Here is a 23,522-nt window from a genome sequence, read left to right as displayed (position 1 = left end):
ACGTCCAGTCCCGATGAGCGTTACTGTGCATACAGTGGACTTAAAACATCAACTCAACCAACCAACCATTGAAGGAACATGATATCTTCAGATGGAGGAATATATTGGGACGGACGATTCGATAACACTTTACTATACCGAAGACGGATTTCTTCAAATTTACAGGAGAAAGTACTTACGCCAATCATTTTCTGTAGCGTTGTTGTTGTTCGGGAATGTAGTTTTGATCCATTTTAATGCGAATGCATGTGGTTTTCTATAAAAATCTATTTCCGACGCGCTATTGCTGCTGCCGCCATTTGCTTTCTGCACGTCATCGAGAAAAACCGATGTTGTCCGTATATGCTAAATTGAAGGAAAGGAGTGCTAATGGAACCTAACCTAACCTAGTAGGCATACCTCGTACCCGTGATGGTTCGTGGGGCTATCGTGAATTTTTGGGCTAACGTCAATGGTTTGTGGGGCTAATGTCAATGGTTTTTGGGGCTAATGTCAATGGTTTAATAATTACTCTTTATGTAAAAAATTCAACTTTTTTTGGTTAAAAATTTCGTGAAATGTTTATTTTTTTAAATTTAGGTATTTTTCGTTAGAAATTCATTATTTCACCTAAAGAAATGTTCCCCAATGCAGAAAAGTACGTTAGTAATGTAAAAAATTGTGAAATAAAACATTGATAGGTGTCTCCGGTATAGTAAAGTAGTACCAACGATTCTATTATGTTGGAAAATATGTTCCCCGCCCTTATAAAAGAAATGTCCTACCTTTAACTTCCAATGGAATTGTTACAACCCAGAAGTGCCCATGACTGTACTGTGGTTTTACATTTTTACGTGATGACGTGGTCTTCAAGAGGTCCCCCCCCCCCAACAAATCACAGGGACACATTCTTCGGTGGGAACAGTGTATAAATATTTAATGCATTTTCCCAACTCATTCTGGAAGTAATCTGTGGCGCTGGAGGAACAAGATGGCGTCATGTGTTGATTTGATTTCAAGCAATATCATAGGTAAATCAATGTTACTGCGAATAATTTGAATTATGAAAATTCAGTACAAGAGAATTTTGGAGAGTACATTTCAGCTGATTGTCACGCAATTTCTTCTGTTTAGAAATAGTGGCCTTTTCTATTTTTTCATACAGTTACTTCTGAAAGATGGACAAATTTCTCATGTACGTGGTAACATGATTGGAAATTCTCAAGTAATCTGTTTGAAGTTAACTACGATGATTATTCACAACTTTGGATGGGTCCAAATGACAGCAAATTAACACTGCACACATTGCTTACACTAAACTATGTTTCAAGTATACAATGAAATTTCATAAATTTGTTTGGTATGGGGAAAACACCTTTCACTCGTTCATTTCGTCTTGTTTGACATTGTTACTTAACTATTATGCATTGACAAACATTCTTGGTACTAATTTACTATCCTTCGGACACATTTATTTATTTGTACAGAAGAAACTACTTACCGTAATTAGTTCCTGTAGCATTGTCGAACATCAGGAAGGTGTTTTGTGTGATTTGGGAATGTTTCAGAGCTAAAATTCAGGTTGTTCGTTGAAAATTAATTCTCCGACGGAGATAGCGTTTGGCGCGTACATCTGTGTATACCATGAAGTTCGTACATCTTCATACACCATCACCTTCATACACCGTCGTGACGACTATCATGACGTGTCGTGATTGTGTTTTGTTGATATCCAGTGTTTCGAACTGCCTGCGTTTGCGACGAGAGTTAGAACTGTGGATCGAGGGTTTGGAGAATGACGTGTGGTGGGTGTGTTGTAAAGTTTGTGCCGGGTGTGGACAAACCATTGGCGCTAGCCCCACGAACCATTGGCGCGTGGATAGGTTAGTAGGGCCACGCAAAGGTTTCAATAGTGAAAAAGATAGCCCCACGAACCATTGGCGCTAGCCCCACGAACCATTGGTGCGTGGATAGGTTAGTAGGGCCACGCAAAGGTTTCAATAGTGAAAAAGATAGCCCCACGAACCATTGGCGCGTGGATAGGTTAGTAGGGCCACGCAAAGGTTACAATAGTGAAAAAGATAGCCCCACGAACCATTGGCGCTAGCCCCACGAACCATTGGCACGTGGATAGGTTAGTAGGGCCACGCAAAGGTTTCAATAGTGAAAAAGATAGCCCCACGAACCATTGGCGCTAGCCCCACGAACCATTGGCGCGTGGATAGGTTAGTAGGGCCACGCAAAGGTTTCAATAGTGAAAAAGATAGCCCCACGAACCATTGGCACGTGGATAGGTTAGTAGGGCCACGCAAAGGTTTCAATAGTGAAAAAGATAGCCCCACGAACCATTGGCGCTAGCCCCACGAACCATTGGCGCTAGCCCCACGAACCATTGGCGCGTGGATAGGTTAGTAGGGCCACGCAAAGGTTTCAATAGTGAAAAAGATAGCCCCACGAACCATTGGCGCTAGCCCCACAAACCATTGGCGCTAGCCCCACGAACCATTGGCGCTAGCCCCACAAACCATTGGCGCTAGCCCCACGAACCATTGGCGCGTGGATAGGTTAGTAGGGCCACGCAAAGATTTCAATAGTTAAAAATTGGTTTCGAAAAAAATATTCGTAAATAGATCTGATTAAGTTTGTCGATGGGCATTTCTTGGGTTACGAAGGTTGAAACACTGCATAACAATTGAAAATCGAGAAAAAACAAGGCCGATGCGTCATTCCTACGCGTTATTATTTACGAAGGTGTCCGCGCCATGTTGTGTGTGAGGCAAACGGAAAGGTAGGAGGAAGAGGTAGTCGTAATGTGAAAAATTGCTCTTACTTTCATCAAAACAACGTCAATACACGTTCAGGAATGTTCCGCGAAGCAGATACGTAAGTTCGAATGTCAAAAATTTGGCAAAAGAGAAGCCGGACGTGCAATTATGTGGGAAGGTGTACTCGCGATATTGTGTCTCAGGCAAGGAAAAACACCTACCAGAAAGACGTTCTGGTAATGTGAAAAATTGCAATTAATTTCATCAAAACAACGTTAATACACCTTCAGGAATGTTCCGCGAAGCAGATACGTAAGTATCAATGTCAAAAATTGACGAAACCAAAAAAATAGAGGTGTCCGAAGGATAGTAAATTTTTACCACATTCTTTAAGGTGGGATTTTGCTTTTCTCATGAAAATAATTTCAATTTTTCACATTACGAGTATTTATTGTTCTTCCTTTTTTCGCTTTTGTAAGGCACAGCTTGGCGCGTCGTCGATCATCAGCGGGCATGCAGTGTTTTTCCAACCTTATTAACCAAAAACATGCCCCACAATCCATTCACGGAAGGTTAGATTAGGCAAACGTAGTTAAAATTAAAAGGTAAGACTCTGGTTTACGTCCTTCTCCTAAGGAATGTGTGTCATATATCGTTGGAAAGGTTATTTTATAAGGAATTCAACAAAGTAAATCCCAAGGCGAGGAAAAATTGGCATGAGTTTACAATACCGGACCACTCTCCAATTTCTATAAAATTTCGCCTACTTACTAACTTCGGTGTCCTGATGACGTATCTGTAGTTCATATTTGGCGGTCACTTGTTAAAATTGTACATTTACGTGTAGAACTTGTAAAATAACCTTGCGATTTACCACGTTCATTGTCCATACACAGCAATTCGGAACCATCTTTCTTTCGCAATTCGTTAATGCTCTTCCTTTACGCACAGCAATCTTGCAACCTTGAATATTGACGTCAGACGAGGAATGCCTACGAGGTTAGGTTAGGTTCCATTAGCATAAATACAAAGAAAAATTAATATTTTCGCTAAGAGATGCGTTACCTTGTATTGCCTAACATGAAGCTCTCTCCCGTGACGTCAGAACACAATGTTGCTACAGTGTTGTGCGATAGGTGACACTCATTCGGGGAAAATGGCGTGTTTCGTGGAGCTGCTGTTCTTATGGTAGGGTTACGTTACGTTAAGAAAACATAGTTTATTTCGTTTTTTTATCGATTTCCATACTTCACCGCCAATTATTACATGCAGATTCGTGATTAGGAGGTCTCAATTAGTGAGTAGGCGAAATTTCATAGCAATTGAAGAGTGGTCCGGTATTGTAAACTCGTTCCGAAAAATTTCCTGGAGGAGAAAATCGAGAAATACCGATGTTGTCCGGATATGCGTGATTGAACGTACTGAGGACATTTTTCGATGATGAAGCACATATTTATTGGTGAAATGAATGCTAATGGAACCTAACCTAACAGGCCTAACCTAACCTCATAGGCATACCTCGTTCCCGTGAATGGTTAGTGACAGAAAGTGTAAAAAGAAAAACTTACCCTGCGGATGCCGGAGCGCCGGCTGTCTGCTAGCATGGTTTTGTAAACGGGCAAGAAGGAGTGTGCAAGAAAGACGTAAACTAGAGTCTAGCCAATTATAAACCAAAGCATTAGCGCATAGTCCCAAAGACCATTGACGGATAGCCCCAAAAACCATTTACGGATAGCCCCACGAACCATTTCAGACAAGGTTAGGTTAGGTTCGGTTAGGTTAGGCAAGCATAGTTAAAATTTTGTTCGTAAAACAATGCGATACAGCTTTTAAAAAAAAAAAAAATCGCCTTCTTGCAAAACAACGGCATGGTTGGAAACACTGACAGGGGGTTACGTCATCAGACATACGGAACATCCGGTCCACGTAGAGGAAGAATGGCAATTGTGCATCGGAGATATATTCTCTTCGAAAATACATGAAGTCCTTTGTAAGTCGATATCCTTGATCTTTTTCCTATCAAGTTCGAGTTATCAAGGTTCCACTGTATATGTTTTTTGTTTTTTTTTTGTATTTCAATAAATTCTATTCCTTCTACATTGTATACATTGGTATGCTTTAGTGCAATTTAATTAGTGTCCTCACCTTTGAAATATTTGAGAAAGAATAGAAATATATTTTCATGAGTGATTTATCCACACACACACAATTTTTCATGGCACTCCACAAGAATTTTCGAGAAGGTGTGTTCATATCCATATTGGGGTAACAGAATGTTTAATTTTTTTTGCAAGTGCTTTAGAATACTGGAAACGATTATGAAAGTAAGTTCGAAGAAACTAATTAGCACAGTTAAACATAAAGTAATTTGTATTTGTTGTAAGTTTACTGATTTATGCAATTAATATTTTGTGTCCATGAAGCTGTGGGCAGTGCCCTATCTCATGTTTTGGATTGTCATGTCAGGTGATATATTCATGTGCACGAAGCCTTTGGGCTGGGCTGCTTCAGGTTATGTTAATGGAGGTGCATTCATCATAACACATCTCCATGAACTAAAAACCTTCACAAACCATACAAAATTTTACACTTCACCAGGTGTACGGGGGGTCAACTGTTCCAGTCTTATATTTACAATTTCATTATCATAAAGTCTCGTATTCTTCATACAAGCAACTTTCATCCTAATCATGATAGTTTAAGAGGTGGAAAAACAATGTGTTATATCAAAATACAATGTGACTTACTTTCTTCCAGAGAAGGACATCAATGGAGATGTGTTATGGACGTGGACATATCCATCAGTAACAGAACAGCAACAGTCTTTAGTGTTGAGGAAATGCTGTCTTGAAGGAGATCACGCATGCCTGCAGCCATTCGTGTATGGACATTTCAAAAAACAATGGTACTATATAATTTGTACAGAAGTTATCGAATCAGACAATCTACCTCGAGTAAGTATAAATATTTAACAGTGTATCATGGAAGTTGTGAATAGGTTCATTGAACATTGTATTAGCAGAAGAATATTGACACTAAAATTGAAGTCCCTTAAATTAAAAGTATTGAAAAGTAATCTTAACATTTTATTGTATTGGCATCAGGGGACTGCTCTTTATACTGAATAACAGGGGTGTGATGATTTTTTTTTGGTCTGAATGGGATCTGGACAGGAAATGATCAAAATTTCCCGACATTGTGGAAATCTCGAATTCTACATTCAATTTTATCTTATGTGCATTTATGGAATAAAAACTAACAATTTCCAGGAAGTTTCAGACACTTACAATACAGACAACATTGAGAATTAACCACTTTTAAACATGACCATTTTAAATTTCCTGACTGTTGGGATCCCAAAAGTCGGGAAATCGAATCCCAAAAAGTCAGGAAATGATTTCCCGAAGTTGGGATTGGGATGGGAAATTTTCTTTCTGGTCCCAGTACTGACTTTTGGGTATCCTGGGCACCCCTAGTGATTAAGCTAGGAAAACAAAGTATTTCTTACAGAGAATAAAAATACTCTCTTAAATTTAGCATTTTTTGCTATTGTTTTCCATTCGGGTTTGTGCACTTATGTTCTTACAGTACTTCATCACCTTGCTTTTCGGGCACATTAAATGATTGACTTTTGATATTTGCCATTGAAGGCCTGGGGTACACTTGGTTAAACATGTTAATTCTGTGTTCCCCAGAAACATTTGCAATATTGGATCACTAGAATATCAGTAATGATAAATTTTACATTGATATGAACAAAAAAATTCACGTCTTTTCATCTTTAGTAGAAACTGAATTAGATTAATACTACATTACAAAAATTGAAAGATTTATTTCTCAACACTGTATTATTGTTCAACAGGTCAAACAGTTTGCTCTTGTTCTCTGGGCAAAGGACTTCAATCCTGAGAAATATGAAACTTTGTGTAGAATACTCAGCAGAACGTACTGTAAAACAGGTAAGCAATATAAAATAGCTGCTGTGTTTATAGGTACAAAATAATTGAAGGACTTGGAGGTAAAACATGGTAAGTGATATTTTTTTCATTATTGAGTTACAAAGGAAAAAGAGCCATCCTTCAAGTTTTGTGTGTAATTGCCACATCTTGTAATTTGTATTGAATCCTTCTGAAATCAGTAAACACAACACAAAAACAATTTATGTACAATGTACTTTTAATAACCTTTCTGCTTAAGAAACTCAATAATGACTAAAATGTTGCTTACCATTGTTTTAGTCCCGAGTCCTTCAATTAGTATTGTGCAGTATACAAGCTTAACCCTAGAATGTATACGCTAAAATTACGATCACAACGTATACATGGGGTCCAGGAAACCCCATATGTTATTTCGACATAAAATGTAAAAGGAATTATTAATATCTTTTAATAACAACAAATTAAGTACAAAATTAAAACTTATCTGAATATTCATCAGTGTTCATTATTATTCAAACTTCGTCGCAGTCAATACAGACCACGGCACGGTGGTCTGATCACTTTGGTTTCTTGCACATTTTACACTCTAAGGCAGTTTTTTTGTCCTTACTTCTGGGACAGATGGCACATCTTTTCTTTGAAGTAGTTCCTCTAGTTCGTTTGTGTGCCCTGTGAATCTGTTCTCTGCTTTATACTTTGTCGATTGCCGAGCGATTTCTTCGTTGGTGTGCACTGTAATATTCTGAATTATATCGTCGTAAAAAAGCAGTGCCCATGCATCCTAAATGGATTTGCAATTTTCCGCAGGGAGCTTGTTCCCAGCAGTAAAGTTGACAATATTCCTTGCAGGAGTCCTACCAATCCTTGTCAGCTTTTCCACAGGTGACCATTGCGACCTTTTACCTGCTTCTTTGACTGAGATGTGGCTGGCTGATCATCAACATTACTGTCCGAGGCATCACTATCACTTGATGTGTCTTGGTGTGTTTCTTCCAACATGAAATCCTCGTCTAAGGACCCAGAATCGTCACTTTGGGTGTTGGTTTCAATATCTTCTTCATCCCTCATCAATACATCGCAAAGTTCAGAATCCGATAAAGGCCTGCTGTGCCACATTCTAATAAAAAACAATATCGATGATTCCACTTTGTTTTAAAAAACTACACTTTAACAGTATACATGGGGTTTCTGACACCCCAAATGCTGTATATCACGTGACTGGACAGCAAGAGAAATGTGCGTGTATGTTCACTGAGAGAGCTAAGTACAGCACCTGAACACTTCACCCACCTCCCGCCAGAATTATAACCTCCACCTACACCAAGGCCTGGTCAACCGTGGATATCCCTCCGTCCTGGTCACCAAACAAATATCGCGATCTGCTTCACACACCACTACCACCAAGAAACCTGCTGCCACCAACCCACCTGCACTCATCACCCAGTATCATCCCCACCTCAACAAAATCAGGCACACACTACACTGTCTTCTCCCCATTCTCCACAGTGATCCTGAATCCAAAACATATTTCCCGACAAGCCCAGAGTGGTTTTCAAACACCCCCCAACCTTCAAAACATCCTGGTCCACAGCACTCCACCACACAACCAACACCACCCTGCCCACAAATGCAACCGCCCTAGGTGCAAAACCTGCCCCATCCTCATTACGTCTCACACCCTCCAGGTGCACACGGCCACTGGCAAATTTACCCTCCATTCCAAAGGGACCTGCCACGCCTCAAACCTAATCTACATCCTCACCTGCAACATCTGTGGTAATGTTTACCTGGGGGAAACATCAACTGACCTCAACCTTCGCTTCAACCGCTCCTCCACCCACAACCTGGACTTCACTGTCACCGTCCACACCAACCATCACAACATCCCTTTCAACGACTGCTTCTGGGTAGCAATCATCCATCTCCTACACCAACCAACCAACACGTCAGTGCCTATATATATCGACCATGAGTGCAACCATCAACCTGACCTGAACAAGGCCACCCAGTAACATCCCCACTCACAGTTTTCAACGAGCCTGTTGACGAAACAGTGTTTTTTTTTGTTCTACGCACCGCTTCTTCTTCGATGGGGACCTGGCAACTATGCAGGGCCCCAACTTTGGTTCCATCTCTTTCTTCTCACACCAAAGATGCTACAAAGTTAGCAAAAATTTTGAATTTTTCCACTGTCCGGTGAGTGTTTCCTTTCTTCTTTGATTTTTATTTAGCCCTTTTGGCCCTCCTTGCTTTTATCTATTATATATATATATCTGTGTGTATGCATAATATTAAGTTGAAAGAAAGAAGAGAAGGGAGAAATTAAATGGATGAAGATAGATGGCAGCCATGGGCATCCGAAAGGGGGGGCCGTGCTCCCCCTGTAAAATGAAAGTCAACCAAAAAATATGTATTTCACACATATAATTTCATTTTAGCCACAATAATATGTGTTCATTATTGCGTGAACACCATAAATTCAAATTTAAGCAATGTTTTGTAGGGAACAACACTAATTTGGGGGAAAATTTGCCTTCGTTTGCCCCCATGGAAAAAAATACCTTCCTTGCCCCTCCCTGGAAAAAATCCAGCGGACATCCATGATGGCAGCACTCTCTAAGTTGTTACAGGGATAAAACAAACAGATTGAAAAGAAAAGTTGATAGAATGGTGGTGTGTGATTGAAAAAATATGCAAGATAGGAAAATATGGGGAAGGTAAGATTTTCAGACTTGAATCCCTATAGTGTCCTTTTCTGCAAATTATTAGGTACCACTTTTTTTTTTTTACTGTAAGTATTATAAATATTAGAAATGGACTGTACTAACATTTTGAAGATCAGTAAATCTCCGCTTCTACCGTGATCCAATAAAGTAGTGCAAATGCATGTTAATTGGCACAAGTAAAAGGACCTTTGTTTTATATGTACAAATTTATCCATTCTAAAACACCCATATAATTTAGAAATAATTCATTCTCTTATTTTACCCCTTTTCAGGGAATCCTGCAATGTTACTCCAGTTGTACTTGAGTGTGGTTACCAGGGGCAGCTGTACAACAGAAGAAAATGGAACATTTCTAGCCAGAGATTTTGATCAACGAAAGGCATATTCAAATACAAATATAAAAGGTATGTTGGAACAGTATTCTGTTATAATGTTTTTTTTGTTGTTTGTTTTCATAGTATACATATTTTAAATAAGTTGTTCATACCTGACTGCAAAATTTTAAATTTTTGCTAATGCTTCTGCTCACATAACATGCATGCAAATATTTAAGAGTTTATTTATATTTTTTCATTCTTTTACATAGCTTTTCTGCCACGTTTGGCTAATCACAATGGTGATGATGATGAAATTAAACTGATGAGTGGATACTCTTAAGAAGATCCATGCTCAGGATGGGACTCAAACCCAGGAACTTCAGTAGTGAGGCCAGCATCATTTAAGCATGAAAAGGAAACGCAAGTTAAAAATAGGGCCACCAGTGTCAGTTTAAAACACAAGGGCATAGTCAGAATTTTTTTTTTCAGGTACCTTTCTCCTTCCAAAAGTGTTTGAAAATTGCTAGGAGAAAAATAATTATCAATTGGCAATGTATTTACTTACCACTAAGTATATTAATTTGGAGTACTGTGTCCCAAAAATACTATTTGGATATTTTTAATTGTAATTTTTCATCATTCAAAATTTTTCTCCTTGTAACGGTATATGTGTCTGCTGTCTTGAAAAAATCACAATAACAGTACTTTCCCTGGTGTGATATTAAATCCCTGTCCGTTATCATCATAGTTAGCTCATTAATACCTTCTGCACCGCAGGAGTTTCATAATTAGTATATCTCCATTCGTCTGTGCTGTAGCAATGGTGATGGAACAAGTTGAAAGAAATTACAAGCATTCTTTAGGCATTTGGATAATTTGTTCCACTGAACAAGTGTTTCCGTATTGATTGCTACCAATGTGATCCTTTTCCCCACTGTTCGAAACTGACTTGTCAGACTCAATAGTGGTAAAAGTGTGGTTTTAGACTCGGCACCATATTATGTCACAAAATCTTTTGTAAACATCTCCCTTATATTGATTACATATTTTTGATAATTTGGTAAAATTTTGATATGTGCCTGACACAAGTGAGCCCATGTTTGACTATGCTATTGCATAGCCACATCATTGTTTCGGAGTTGGGGTATCCTACATATACAAAATGCACATTAAATCTTATTTTTAAAATCAATTTTTGACAAACAATAATTTTTAGTATGTTTTATGCATTATTATTGAAGACTTCAAGTTCCAACATAAAATTAATATTCAGATTTCCATAGCCCAGGGTATGCATTTTTTTTTTAGGTTGAAAAGTAAAATTTGAAATTATACACCATAATGTTCTTGTTTGGACTTTTTAAAAGATATGAGGAACATTTTCTACCATAGATTGTCATTTAATGATGTGAAATACAATCTTAAACACAAAATTTAATGTTTATTTAGAAATGAACACTTTCTGAAGTCTTGAGAGTTATGACAAATTCCAGAGCAATAATTAATAAATTGGTATGCTCTAACACAACTATTTACCTTTAAATTTCTGCAAAATATCCAAGCATGTATGTTGGCAGGAATCAATGAAAGATATGCATAGCTGCAAACATAAAGTATTTTGTTCTATTTTCTCATTAAAAAACACACAGTTTTTTTGTTCTGTTTACACCAGATTTTTTTATTGTACTTGCAGAGAATTATCCTGAAGTTTTCTGTAGTGCTGTTAGAGCCAATGAAAGTTGGCCTATATCCAACATTAGTTCAACCCGCACACGATAATTCTGTACTGCCAGACACCTTAAAAAAACAGAACCTCTTAATGTTTTTATTCTTGGCATTTCTCATAAGTGAAAGTTATGAATTCGGTGTTAGAAATAAAACTTCTATTTTTTTTTCTAGTTAGTGTAGTTTTTTTTAATCAATTTTGATTTAACTCACCATTATAAACTTGGTTTGTGTACTGAAATTTTTATCTTTTTCCATATTGTTTAAAATTATAACTGTTCAGAGTAAAATTTCAATTGTGCAAGTAATACTTTTGAAACTTGTTATTTTAATTTCTCAATTAATGCCCTTTTTTTTTTTTTTTTTTTTTTTTTTTGGCTTTTCAGATCTTATCAGCACTTTTGGTTTGGAGTCCATTCTCATATACACGGCACTACTTCTAAAGAAGAGAATAATTGTCTATCACCATAGCCTAGAACTTTTATTGAGGGTAAATATTACATGTCTGGGAGTAGATGCAAGTTTACTAATCATACTGAATAGAGCAGGGATTGCATAACTGCTGATTGTGAGTTTCTGGTAGCTCACGGATAAAGCTTATTGATGGTTTTCTATGTTGAACTGTATGTGTTAGTAATGTAACCAGATCATGTAAATCAATATTTATCATGTTGGTAGTTTCAGATGTTTAAATTAGCTCCATAGCTTGGCGAGTTGTTGAGCTCTGGAACAAAGAAATATATATATTTTTAATGTTGTTTTTCATGATGTGTAGTTGCTAGTTGCACATATTTACAGTAGATTAATAACAAACATTTTAGTACAAATGATAACTGGATTTTGAGTTCAAAATTAAGATATGTAAATGACACTTTGGGAATATTGTGGTGGATGAAATCTTAAAAAATGGCTGGAAACTTTAATTTATTACACAATAAAATGTTTTCATCCTCGTGAAATGTGCATGTGTATGCCCCTAATGTTTCACCAGTGACGTGCGGTGACGTCGACACTTGGGGTAGCAGTCAGTGGCGTGCCCAAGGTGGGGTTGTTGGGGATCAACCCCACCCCTTTTAGGGCCCAGTATTCCTAAAAAGAGAAAGTCAACGGTTGAAAAGATTGCAAATTGAGGAATGACTAGGAAAAAAAGTCATTTAATTTTACTACTAAGCCAGAAATCCTGGGTTCGAATCCCGGCCTGACAATGGGTGTTCTTTGTGTGTGTCCCTTTATCAATTTTATCGGATCATCTTCGCGATTAGCCAAAAGTGGAAGAAAATGGAAAATAAACTAAATCAAACAATCAGTAAATGATTTGATTTGATTTTTTTGTTACTTAGCGTCTCTTTTTGGCACATTTGGGTAATCCCGAAGATGATATGATAAAATTGATGAAAGGACACACACAAAGAACACCCATTCCCAGGTCGGGGTTCGAACCCGTGCTGTTGTAGCAAGCTGTGATAACCACTCCCCTCACGAACGTCTGCCGACAACAAAGATGAGAGAAAAGCACCAACCGTCGGATACACTACTAAGGTGAGAGTGAGCGAGAGCGTGAGCAAATATTTGTTATTTAATCATTATATCTTCCATATTTGAAAAAAATAAAAGAAAGCATAATATTTCCAAGTATTTTTGTCTGCACATAATACATTCCCATTTCATAAACAATAAAACTATATTTTTACATCCTACATTATACATACATATTATACAACATGTATAAAGTTGTGGTGTAAATACAGAGAACGTAAGTACTGCAGAAATTTCTCCCCTGAGTTCTTCAGAGGATTTATAAAGGTATCGAGGGGAAACCAATTCCCATATCTGTTCGTATAGCAGATAGACCAGGGTACCATAAAGCACAACCTTTCAACCATTACAGCGGGGGGCAAGGAGGCAAGGGAGGTAGAGGCAGAAATCGTCCCTTTCCCTTCTGGCGGCCGTTTCTAACTGAAACTGGTAAGGCTGTGGAAAAGCTATCTAGAATAGCCCCTTCCAGTCTTTCCCGCTGATCTCACCGAGGGACGTGAAGCACGTGAAAATATAAGTGTTGTATGTAAACTGTGGCGTGATTTCAACAAGACAATAAATATTGTGATTTGAAAATAATTAGAGATGTGAGATTGATTGATCTATCTCTGCTAGACTAGCTACTCCTCAGTGCACATCACTGTGTTTCAGCATCAATTTCTTTGTGCTTTTTTAATGTTTCTTAATCATCATATGTAGCTACTAGAGATTTTTTTCCAAATACCATTTGCACTTAAAACTGGTTATTATTGCTGCATGTTTTAACAGAATTTCAACCAATTTGTACAGTAAAAGTTTTGAAACTCTCGTACCATTAATAATAATTGTTTACTGTTATGGATTGAAAGAGTTCATATGTGAGGTATTTTTAGACTGAATCTGCAATTTTTTTCTCTCTCTCTCCTGCTCAGTCAGTGAGGACGTTCCCTGCAATAATGTGGCATCGGGATGGCTGGGAAACTCTATACCCGTGGGTAGACTTGGTGCCTGAGGAAATGTTAGACCTGAAAGTAAGTTCTGCGAATGAAAGGTTTACTTACATTTTTGTCTGTTAGGTTCTATAATGCAACAACATGATGCAGTTTTTTGGAGAAATTATGATAGATAGAAGTTGCAGTAGCTCCAAATAGAGATTTATAGTGATAATACAACAATTTAAATATCTTAAGGGTTTTTTCTTTTAATTATGAAATGAAGTCCATATATTTGACATCAGCATCGAATTAATTTATTATTTATTTCAAGTTACATCAATTCATTTTGCATTTTCATATTTATTCAGCTGTCCTGTGCATTTTTCTAAGTACGGAACCAGTGTACATCATTGTTTGTCAAAGTTTGTTTTTTTTGTTTTAAGTTTTCTTTGAGTTCAAACAGGCTAATCAGGACTGGACTCGAGTTAGTGTTTATCAGAATCAGTGAAATGCACTCGTAGTGGGAGATGAATTTGTTAAGTTGTGGATAGGCTACAGGTACCTCAGTGGCACAGACTCATTATATTTAAACATAATTTTAACTTGTCTTCACAGTGAACTATGTACTTCAGGAATATTAGCTTGGTCTGTAATGTTGAGAAAAATGAAAGGAATTATGAAAAACATAACATATTTTGTTGTTTTGTACATGAAGTTTGGTGTTTCTGTGTTGCGAATTTGATGTTTTCCGATTAATTCAATGAGGTCGGAAAACATCCAAATTCACAATGTGGAATCACCAAACTTTGCATATGAAATACTAAAACTGCATTTTCCGCATCAATCATGACTACTATCCTGTTGTATTTCAGAGCAATAGTTCATTCGTGGCAGGGTGTCGGGAAGCAGGCGTGGACAGTCGGATAGACCTGTACGACCTACTCGTCAATTTGCCTGCTAGGGAGATCAGCATCGCCCCTCATGCCAAAGGTACTGGAAAACTATCTCTGTAATGAGGCAAATACAATAAAGGTAAACTATGTATCCTGTCAAATTAAAATGTGTACGAAACATTATCTTACTAACAGTTTTTAAGTCTTTAAATTTTACGCTCGGTCAAAAAGTCAAAACATGAAAGATAAGAGTGAGTTTTTTTTTAGTTATGGCTCATTCCATGCCAAATCAACAAAGTCCACAACCCGACCAACTCAGAATTTTCTGAAACTCTACTATTTGGTTGTCTTCATGAAGATATGAAATCCTGAGAAATTGTAGCTTCCTGTGCGGCGTATTTATGGAGTTTTGGGGGCTTGAAAATACAAAAAATTGTCGATTTTTAGTCTGCACCTGAGACTTTCATGGATAATTGCTCTTACCCTAATTGATGTAGAGAGCTGGTTGTATTCTTGTTTGAAAGGACATGAAAAAAGCTTTCCAATGGTGTATCACATCACTATATTTACTAGAATAAAATCTTTTCAAGGTCATCCACTTTGACTTTGGACCTTGAACCTTTGAAGATGTATATCTGGGATTTCCTTGGAACTGAAATAGTTAACAGAAGGTTACACTATTACATAACTGAATTTGAAGTTGGGACGATTATGGGATAATGAAAGAAAAATTACAAATTTAATTAGTAAGTGGTTTTTTCAGCCAGTCATTTCTAGTGGTAGTTTGCAACACTGTTGTTATTTACATTTAAGAATAATATGATTAGCTACAGTAATGAAAAATGGACAAGAATGTTTGTTTCCTGAGAAATAACTTACATGCACCATAGTTCACAGGTTGTTCTTCAGTATTCATTCATTCAGTCCTTGCATGGCAAGCTGGCTTTCGTCCGTTGTTAAAGTGTACGTTATTCTTGTAGCAGTGGAAGGGTCCACTTTTGTTAGAACATTGCACGTCGGGACCCAACAAATGTCCAGTTGGACCAAATGGGGACATAAAAATGATCCTGATGGTCCATGAGGTTGAAGAAAGTTAATTTGTAAATCACCGGTGTCTTCAGACACTTTCTGAACATGCATTAGCCACCAGTTGTTATTATATTCACAAGTAAAATATCCAGTAATATCTGTAAATTCTAAGGCATTTGAACATATAATGAAACGATGTTCTATAAATTCATCACATGCAGAATAACGTTTCATATGTATGACATCTTTTGTAAAAGGAAGTACTGCACGAACCTTTTGGATTCCTGGAATGGAAATCGGTCACACAACATACAAAAGTCATCCTCATGGTAGGCAACATTGATGAAATTTTTGCGGTTTTCGTAGTGTGCTGCTGCTCCATCAGAAAAGTAAAATATCTTGGCCCAGTTGTCAGAACCAATTTAATCCTTCAAAAATGTAATAAGTACTTTCTGGAGCAAGTGAACTAATGCTGTATCATGCTATCTGATATGGTAACCAAATTTTCAGTTATGACTGTCAAAGAATTGGGATTTCCATAATAATAATAAATAATAATAAAAATAATAAATAGCGAATGGATGTATTGTTGTTGTTTGACCATTATTCCAGTGAAAACCTTGTGAGGCATCTTGCAACACACAGGAGTAATTTTCTACAGAATCACAAAGTACAATGTAGTGCCTGTCAAGAACTGTTTCTTTTAAATGCTTGAGAAATTAAGCTTGTTGGCATGAAAGAATTTCTGATCAGGTGCACATTTTTTCGACTAGAATTTCTATGAATTCTGCAGGCTTCATTCATGTTTCAAGTGTTGATCTGTCTGTGGATATCCACTGTTTATTCCTGCTTTGGTGTTAATTTCCAGGTGATACTTATTAATTTCAAAATATGGACTGTCAAGGTTTCCACGGATCTCAAAATCTTCAAGGCTTTCTAATCTGGATGATGCCATGATGCTGGTGATCAAGGTATCTTATTTTTTTTAAAAAAAAGTCCTCCCAAATTAAATTTGTCACACTAAACACACTATCTATTCAACATTCTACCACACTTGTTTCAAACAAGACCCCCTGCACACATTCTTCACTTTATAGTTGCAGAAGTATTGCATATTAGCAAGTCTGCAATGCAATAGTGCAATGTTGCAAACTCCCACGAGAAATGACTGGCTGAAAACATACACCGATACTAATTAAATTGTTTTTCTTTAATTATCCCATAATTGTCCCAACTTCAAATTTGGTTAATGTTATAGTGTAACCTTGTGTTAACAATATATTTCAGTTCCAAGGAATTTGCAGATATGAATCTTCAAAAGTTCAAGGTCCAAAGTCAAAGTGGATGACCTTGAAAAGATTTTATTCTAAATATAGTGATGTGATACACCATTGGAAAGCTTATTTCATGTCCTTTCAAACAAGACTACAACCAGCTCTCTACGTCAATTAGGGTAAGAACAATTATCCATGAAAGTCTCAGGTGCACACTAAAAATCGACAATTTTTTGTATTTTCAAGCCCCCAAAAACTCCATAACTACACCGTACAGGAAGCTACAATTTCTCAGGATTTCATATCTTCATGAAGACTACCAAATAGTACAGTTTCAGAAAAAATCTGAGATGGTCGGGTCAGAAATGACACTATTTTTTGTAGATTTGGCGTGGAATGACCCTATTCAAAGTTTGCATTAATAATGTGTGAAGTGTTAATTTTGGCATGTACTAATTATTTTAATTGAAATGTGGATGAATGGATGGATATTTGATTTCTATTTCTTAACCTTTCAGCTAGAACATGAACCTTTGATAATACTTCTTACTGCTACTCTTTAGGAATGTTCGATATGTAAAATTTCAGCTAATTTTGTCAATAGACTAATAGTTGAGAAATGCATGTACTTGCTGATTTCAGCCTAAGAAATGTCTCGCTTTGCTCAACACTGTCAGGAGATAGCAATAGTAAATATTGTGTTTTCATCATGCATCCCACACCATGGTACTGACAAGGCTTTTGCATCATGTAATTTTAATAAACTTTTTAAATCTGTTTCATGTATCCTGTAGTCCATCTGTGCTTTGGGGTGTGAGGAATGATCCTTTGTGAAGATACCCAGATGTCAACCTCACTTCCATGTAGTACACCAGGGTGTCTATCAGTCAAGAATGTCAAGAAATCATTTTTTTTCCTTTAGTATAGTGATTTTACATTGTTATATACTTATACTGGGATTTGATAAAAATTGAATTTTTGGAAATCTAAAATTGCTTTGAGTTGTGTTTAAGATTTGTTCATTTTGTTTCTTAAGAATTACATTCTTATATGCGTGAAGTTGTGTAAAAATATTAAGTAAAGTAATGTGACCATTCCCCATCCAGGATGAAGTCTGAAGCATTAATTTTTACATGCATAAAGGAAGTCTAACTCTTTTTAAAGTACAGCTTCAGTTTTCATCTTAAACGGCCTTGTGGCAGGCATTTTTCATTGAATAAGAATGTATATTTTCTTAATTTCCAACTATACCTAAGTAGGGGCCGATTAATTGAATGTTAAGAAAAAAGAAAGCAAGCTCAAGATAAAGTCAAGAATTTTGGGTATGTTATTTTGGTAGACACCCTGTCTGTACACCTTGGACTGCATTTTGCAGACTGACGAGGCTGTGGTGTCTGGACCTTGGGCCAGTATAATCCTCTATGGGACTTGTGTTGTGTGCCATCCTTATGTGTTTGTCCCTTCATCTCATCTTATCACCTTTCTTATCTACATTTCACATTGGTCAGCTTCTTCTACCTCTTGACTAACACTGTCAAATGTGATGTGATTTTATGAATATAATTTTCCGCCTGTTTACGTATAACGTTTCGCACATTTAGCAGTTCGCAAGCAGTGTAATTATTTAGTGTTACCTTACGCAACACTAAATAAATTTCATAAGACTGTTCTGGAGATGAGACTGCGACAGTAAAGAAGCATTTTGTCTGTTGCAGTATCACAGTGCCCTGGAATGTTCGAGCCTCTAGATATTTTCCATTAATAATGTCTAATCACAATAATAAGTTAGAAGAAATAACTCACAATTTCACAACTACCAATATTCTCGCTTTTCTTCATCACTTCGAAAATTATTTCTCGAAGATAGCTGCTATACTACAAGAAAGCAATTCAAAACTAAAGTAACAGTTCAACTACATGTTACCCATGTATAATATTAGAGGGACAGAATATTTAAAAATTGTTGTTACAACGGAAGGTAAGGGTGTGGTGTAGTCGTTAGAGTTCTTGATTGAGCTGCTAGTGGTCCCAGGTTCGATCCTCTTTACAAGTTGTTCACTTTTATTTAATTCTCCTTTTATTAATGAAGAGCATGGTGACATTATTTGTAATAGCAGAGTAAAGTATTTACATTGTTCTGCATCTGGAATTTATATATATATAAAACAACTGAATTGACACACGTTCAAAGGGATATTTTCATGTATAAGCTCGTGAATTCCGATACTCTAACACTAATTGTGTACTGCTCCAAAGACATTGACGAAATAACTATTTATATTTGTGGCAATTCAGGACATACTAATTTTACCCATTTTCCCACTCGAGTTCAATGCAAAGATACCTCCACAAATATCGACTGAAAAGTTTTCATCATGTGCAATTCTCTTAAATGTTTTCGCCGATTCGTACTACCTTCGTTTTCTTTGTTACAAGCAAGTATTCTTTAGACATTACATGTAGAAAGAGAGTTGCATCTACATTTCACATTGGTCAGCTGCTTCTACCTGCTTTCAGGAGCAAAATCTTGTAGGGTAGTGGTTACCATTAAGGATTGTCAACCTGATGGTCGTTGGTTCAAACCTTCCCATGGCAGAAAATTTTTGTAAGTTTTAGACATATCCCATTGTGTTCATTGTCCATGCCGTGTGAAATGGAATGATTCAGTTTGGAATTAACGATTGGGGAGGGGAAATATTAAATTACAAAATCTCCATTTCAACGACCGAGAAGTGGAGAAAAATTGGATAATTCTTATAAATATTAAAATTGCATTCATGTTTTTAGTGATATAATCGCAGATAAAATCAACGATCTTACATGGAAGATTTTATCTTGCTCTGTACTCAGCCAAAAGGCATTTTGCACTGATCGAATACATTCTCTAATACATTTCAAAATGTTATTGAATGTTTCGTGTCAATAATTTGATCAATGCATCAATTCTTGATGCTGAGACAATGTTTTCTGCAACTACCTCTTCTCTCCTCTGTCTCCAGTCTCTTCTGTTCTTCCCTTCTTCTTCTTCTTCTTTCCCCTCCTTCTCCTCTGCTTTTATCTCATATTGCCTTCCCTACTTTTCTCGCATCTTGTCTCCATCCCACACTCGGGCCTCGCCGATGGCACAGTGGTAGCGTTGTCGCCTTGTAACCAAGGGGTCCTGGGTTCGATACCCGATAGAGGCACAAGTGGTTCGGATTCCACTTTAAACTGTAGGTCCAGTCCCGATTAGCCTTACTGTGCACAAAGTGGACTTAAAAAACACCAACTCAACCCAACTCCATCCCACTTCTCCACTCCTCTCCTGTCTTCCGATTTATGACTCCACTGCACTCTTCTCCTCTTCTTTTCGTTCTTCTCTCTTTTACTCTACTCTCCACTCCCCTCTTCTCGTATCCTCCTCTCCTCTCCAAACTCCTCATCTCTCCTAGAATCTTTTTCCTTTCTCCTCATTACTTCTCCTATCCACTTCTGTTCTCTATTTTTCCCTCCTTTACTTTTCCTCTTCCCCTGTCTCTCTTCTCCTCTCTTTTGTCCCCTTCAGTTTCCTCTCTCCTCTTTTCTTTGTGTAGACTCATCAGCAATGAAGTACTAGAAAATCTATTTTCTATCTTTCAGAAAGTATTTCTCATTTGCAACAAATGTAATACTGATTTTTTCCCCTAGTTTTATACAATAATACTTAGGTTTATTACTTTCGCATATTTCATAAATATCTATTGTGCATGTGGCAACCCTGAAATTGAGCCTAACTCTACACGCAACCCACCAACGCCTTGTGTAAATTGGGTACCCTAGTTTAAAATGTTGTTGTCCTAAAACTTTTGAGAGACACTGTACATGCATTTGGAGTCCAGGTGAAGACTATACATGCTGTTTCTTTCCAGAGAGCATGGTCATGACGAAAACTCACAAGGAAATTGCGTTATTTCTTGTCCAGCTGGCTGAGAACAACAGCCTGTCGGAGCAACAGCTCATCAGAGAGATAGCTGACAAGACCAAAGATTTGCTCAATCAACTAAGGTAAGTAAAAATCATTAGGTACAGGTCAGTGGCACAATAATTATTGTTGTCATGGAATTTTTTTTATGGTAATCATTCCAGATCTTGAAGATGCAAGCTTAATATTTGTAAACTGTAAAATCTCTTTAGCCGGCCCCCGTGGCAGAGTGGTTAGCACATCGTGCTACGATGCCAGGAATCCCGGGTTCGAATCCTGGCCTGGGCATAGATGTTTGTGAGTGTCCATTCATCAATTTCATCATATCATCCCTCATCTCCATCTTAGCAGATTTGCCAAAAGTGGCACAAAGGTGAAGTAAAATAAAGCAAATCAATCGGTAAATTCTCTTAAATATTTTTTCCTCCCCTGGAACATACACAGAAGACATAGTTTTCATTATTTTTGTGCCAGTGTTGTGTGTTGGTTGGTTGATTTGTTGTTTTAAATCCACTTTATTCACAGTAAGGCTTATCAGGACTGGACCTACAGTTTAAAGTGGGATCCGAACCACTATGTGCTTCCACTGGATATCGAACCTGGGACCCCTTGATCACAAGGCGACAACGCTACCACTGCGCCACCGGGGAGGTCTCTGTGTTGTGTGTCAAAAGTGGATTTTGATATTGATATTTTCATTATCCAGTATCTAATTCTATGAAAATTGTAAAGACAAATGCTAATGGAGATTGATACAGCATAATTGCAACTGAATACATACTTGTATTTTAACATTAAAAATGTTCTGAACATTTTAAATATACGAGGGCAGGCTGAAAAGTAATGCCTCCTATTTTTTTGTGACTGTGTAAAGACATTTTGGATTTTGAGCAACCATGCATTGTACTCTTCAGACTTTCCCTCTTCTCCAGTCCAAGTTTCAAACTTCTATCACCAGGGGTTGCTGAACTAGAGCGAGGAAAATGGCAACAAGAAGTTCCTTGTCATACACGTTAGAGTTCCTCAGCTGGGGTTTTCATTGTGAGCAGGAACAGCCCAACAACATACAGTACTGACGTTACACATTCATTGCCATAAAAAACCTTCATTCTCTGATGAATGTCAATTGGGGGACACATTTTCTGCAGTTAGAAACTCTGTCACAACACGCAGTTTCAGGTGCACCAACATAGAATGGTTACATGCTGCCATTTTCCTTGCTCTAGTTCAGCAACCCATGGTGATAGAAGTTTGAAACTTGGAATGGAGAAATGGGAAATTCTGTAGAGTACAGTGCATGGTTGCTCAAAATCCAAAATGTGTTTACACCGTCGCAAAAAAAGTAGGCATCATTACTTTTCAGCCTGCCCTTGTATATCTCGGAATTATGAAGAGCGTCAATATCGATCCAAATGTTCTCAGCACTGTTTTGTAAGATCGAATAAAGCAAACATGGTCCTTACAGTATGTCTAAAAATGCATTTCATGTTGATTGAGTGTGAGTACCATTTATTTCTAGGTCCCTTGCCACCGTAACTACACCAGAAGGCCGATGCATGGTGACAATAGAAACCTTGAGGGAGAAGAACCTTCCGCCAGCCCTCGAAAACTTCCTCTTCAACTTGGCAGTAGCAGAAAACCTGATGATGTTGTAAGAACACAAGGACAGTGTGATCAAGAGAAAGCATTCCAGATGGAAGGACCAATTCATAAGTCATTCCAATCATTGAGAGAGAGAGAGTACCTGTTACGCATCAATACATATCACATGCATGTGATATGAAATAACTGTTATTTAGATAGTTATATTGTATATTACGTTGAGAAATGAAGATAAGTTTCATTGTTTAACTGTGTTGATTCTGTTTCACTTATGACCTGTCCGATCGTGTTTCATATTTCCCCCCTTTTCCCTCTGCACATGCAATAAAGCTTTTGACTTCCAAGAACTGGAGAATCCTGAAAAAGATAAAGCTGGGGCAGTTTTTCACTTGAAAACCTACAGGACAACTCCATAGTGAAAGCAGCTGACGGCAGGCAGCTCAAGGTGGGTATGTGGCAAAGCACCCAATATGACCTAAACGTTACTTTTTATCAAATCACTGCACCCATGTTATTATTCGGAACTGACTCAAATTTTCAGTAAGCATCCAGAAATGTTCTCTCTTTTGAATCATGTGATTAGTTTTACCTTTTTGACATTGTACACCATTAGAAAAAATCTCAAACCTTAGTTAGGCCATATTGGGTTCAGGTACCTTACGTCTAAGAAGGAGGGTGCTCCATTCGAAGCACCAGGGGCCTATGAACTAGTAATAAATCGTGCACAATCAATTATTCTTATCTTGGCTACTCTGGCAGATGCCCAAGTTGTCAAGTTCTATCAAACTTTAAAGTTTAAACACTGACTGTACATACCTGAGCTCTTAAGTTCGAGTGAATTAACTTATTCACTTCTTTCTTTTATTCCCCATACAATAGATATT

The 23,522-nt window shown here is 37.4% G+C and overlaps 1 protein-coding gene across 1 annotated transcript; it reads left to right on the top strand.

Moving 5' to 3' along the window:
* The first annotated feature begins 950 nt into the window (after window positions 1-950).
* LOC145991495 (DENN domain-containing protein 10-like) lies at window positions 951-22,863 on the top strand. Its single transcript, XM_083127513.1, has 9 exons — window positions 951-1,010; window positions 5,502-5,698; window positions 6,607-6,703; window positions 9,681-9,812; window positions 11,837-11,940; window positions 13,898-13,996; window positions 14,773-14,890; window positions 20,984-21,119; window positions 22,556-22,863. The coding sequence occupies exons 1-9, from the start codon at window positions 971-973 to the stop codon at window positions 22,689-22,691; spliced, it is 1,059 nt and encodes a 352-aa protein (XP_082983639.1). The 5' UTR covers window positions 951-970; the 3' UTR covers window positions 22,692-22,863.
* The last annotated feature ends 659 nt before the right edge of the window (window positions 22,864-23,522 follow it).

This window comes from Lepisma saccharinum, chromosome 8 (genome assembly GCF_977018435.1).
Source record: "Lepisma saccharinum chromosome 8, izLepSacc3.1, whole genome shotgun sequence".
NCBI classification, from domain to species: Eukaryota; Metazoa; Arthropoda; class Insecta; order Zygentoma; family Lepismatidae; genus Lepisma; species Lepisma saccharinum.
Note: the sequence above shows the minus strand (reverse complement) of the source record. Positions and strands in the feature narration are given on the sequence as shown.

Excerpts from the sequence above, each read along its gene's own strand:
- LOC145991495 (XM_083127513.1), top strand. The coding sequence starts at position 971 with ATGGCGTCATGTGTTGATTTGATTTCAAGCAATATCATAG. Across the intron at positions 11,941-13,897 it reads GCCTAGAACTTTTATTGAGG|TCAGTGAGGACGTTCCCTGC; the intron begins GTAAATATTACA and ends TCTCCTGCTCAG. Across the intron at positions 14,891-20,983 it reads CATCGCCCCTCATGCCAAAG|AGAGCATGGTCATGACGAAA; the intron begins GTACTGGAAAAC and ends GTTTCTTTCCAG.